Genomic DNA, 1,061 nt, shown 5'->3' with positions numbered 1-1,061 from the left:
TATTGCCTATTCTGAACCTCAACCATTTTTCAACTTGGCTTATCTATGTATGTTTATTGCAATCTTTACAATAACTAACAGAGAAACTTATGCAAGTGGTAGAATGGTGGATGCAGGAGAGAAACAAAGTATCATGAAGAAAAGTGCAATATCTTTCTTCCCATGTTGATTAATTACAAAGTGGAAGTAAATAAAACAAATTGCTGGTTATAGGCCAGTCAGTGAGAATTTCCTATACAAAAGTCTGAAAACCACATTCCATCATAGCCTAATTACGAAAAGCAATATAGATTTTTCTTTGGATTCTTATTTACTTTCACTTCTTCAAACATTGATATAAAAGAATGGAAAAACATTTTTTACACAGAAGGAAAAAGACAATGATGGGAGTTTCATCCCTGCAAAGATGTAACTTACCTTCACCCTGGCAACATCTTCAAGCCTTGTAACCTCACACAGTTCATGGTAGAAGGAGTGAACAACCAACCATGCGAATATGTTGCCTCCGATGAACAGAAGCCAGAGCAGACACATAACTACGTGATAGGCAAACACCATATCATTGACAATTGATGAATAAATGGTGATCAGAATACGCCAGGCAGTGAAGAGGGCCATACACCAAATCCAGGGCTCCATGCGGAACTCAATCTCCTGCAAAGGTAGAATGTTTTCTTGTTTGAAAAATGGGATCCAATATAAAATCAATACATATAACTATTTGAGAGGAACAGCATTCAATGACATCACCCTTCTATTACTTGCATAAAAGATTAAGATGAGCAGAAGTAAGGCACCAGTATAAGCATATTTTTATGGTAAAAAAGAAAATTGTGTATATATTAGAAGAAACGGTTACGAAGTCAGGAACATTTACAAAATCTTTTTATGGCTATATAAGAATGAAAGCTACTACAGAAGACTAAAAAGAAGTCTTGCAAATTATATACTGTCAACCTTTCTCAAGCCTTGCAGAAGTACAACACTGGTAACGATAAGGCAGACTCCTCCAAAGGCTGTGATGCCACCAAACAACATCAGGGAATTGCGGACTGAAGGAA

General features: G+C 36.3%; 1 protein-coding gene across 9 annotated transcripts in view; it reads right to left on the bottom strand.

The window, feature by feature from the left end:
- Positions 1-1,061, bottom strand: part of LOC119589157 — an 11,740-nt gene that overhangs the window by 2,367 nt on the left and 8,312 nt on the right. For all 9 annotated transcript variants that reach the window (XM_037937736.1, XM_037937742.1, XM_037937741.1 and 6 more), the window contains 2 exons: positions 958-1,052; positions 418-654 (listed from right to left, as the gene is read on the bottom strand). In XM_037937736.1, the coding sequence (XP_037793664.1) occupies positions 418-654; positions 958-1,052 (332 nt within the window). The remainder of the gene's footprint in view (positions 1-417; positions 655-957; positions 1,053-1,061) is intronic.

The sequence above is a fragment of the Penaeus monodon genome, chromosome 25 (assembly GCF_015228065.2).
Source record: "Penaeus monodon isolate SGIC_2016 chromosome 25, NSTDA_Pmon_1, whole genome shotgun sequence".
Lineage (NCBI taxonomy): Eukaryota > Metazoa > Arthropoda > Malacostraca > Decapoda > Penaeidae > Penaeus > Penaeus monodon.
Note: the sequence above shows the minus strand (reverse complement) of the source record. Positions and strands in the feature narration are given on the sequence as shown.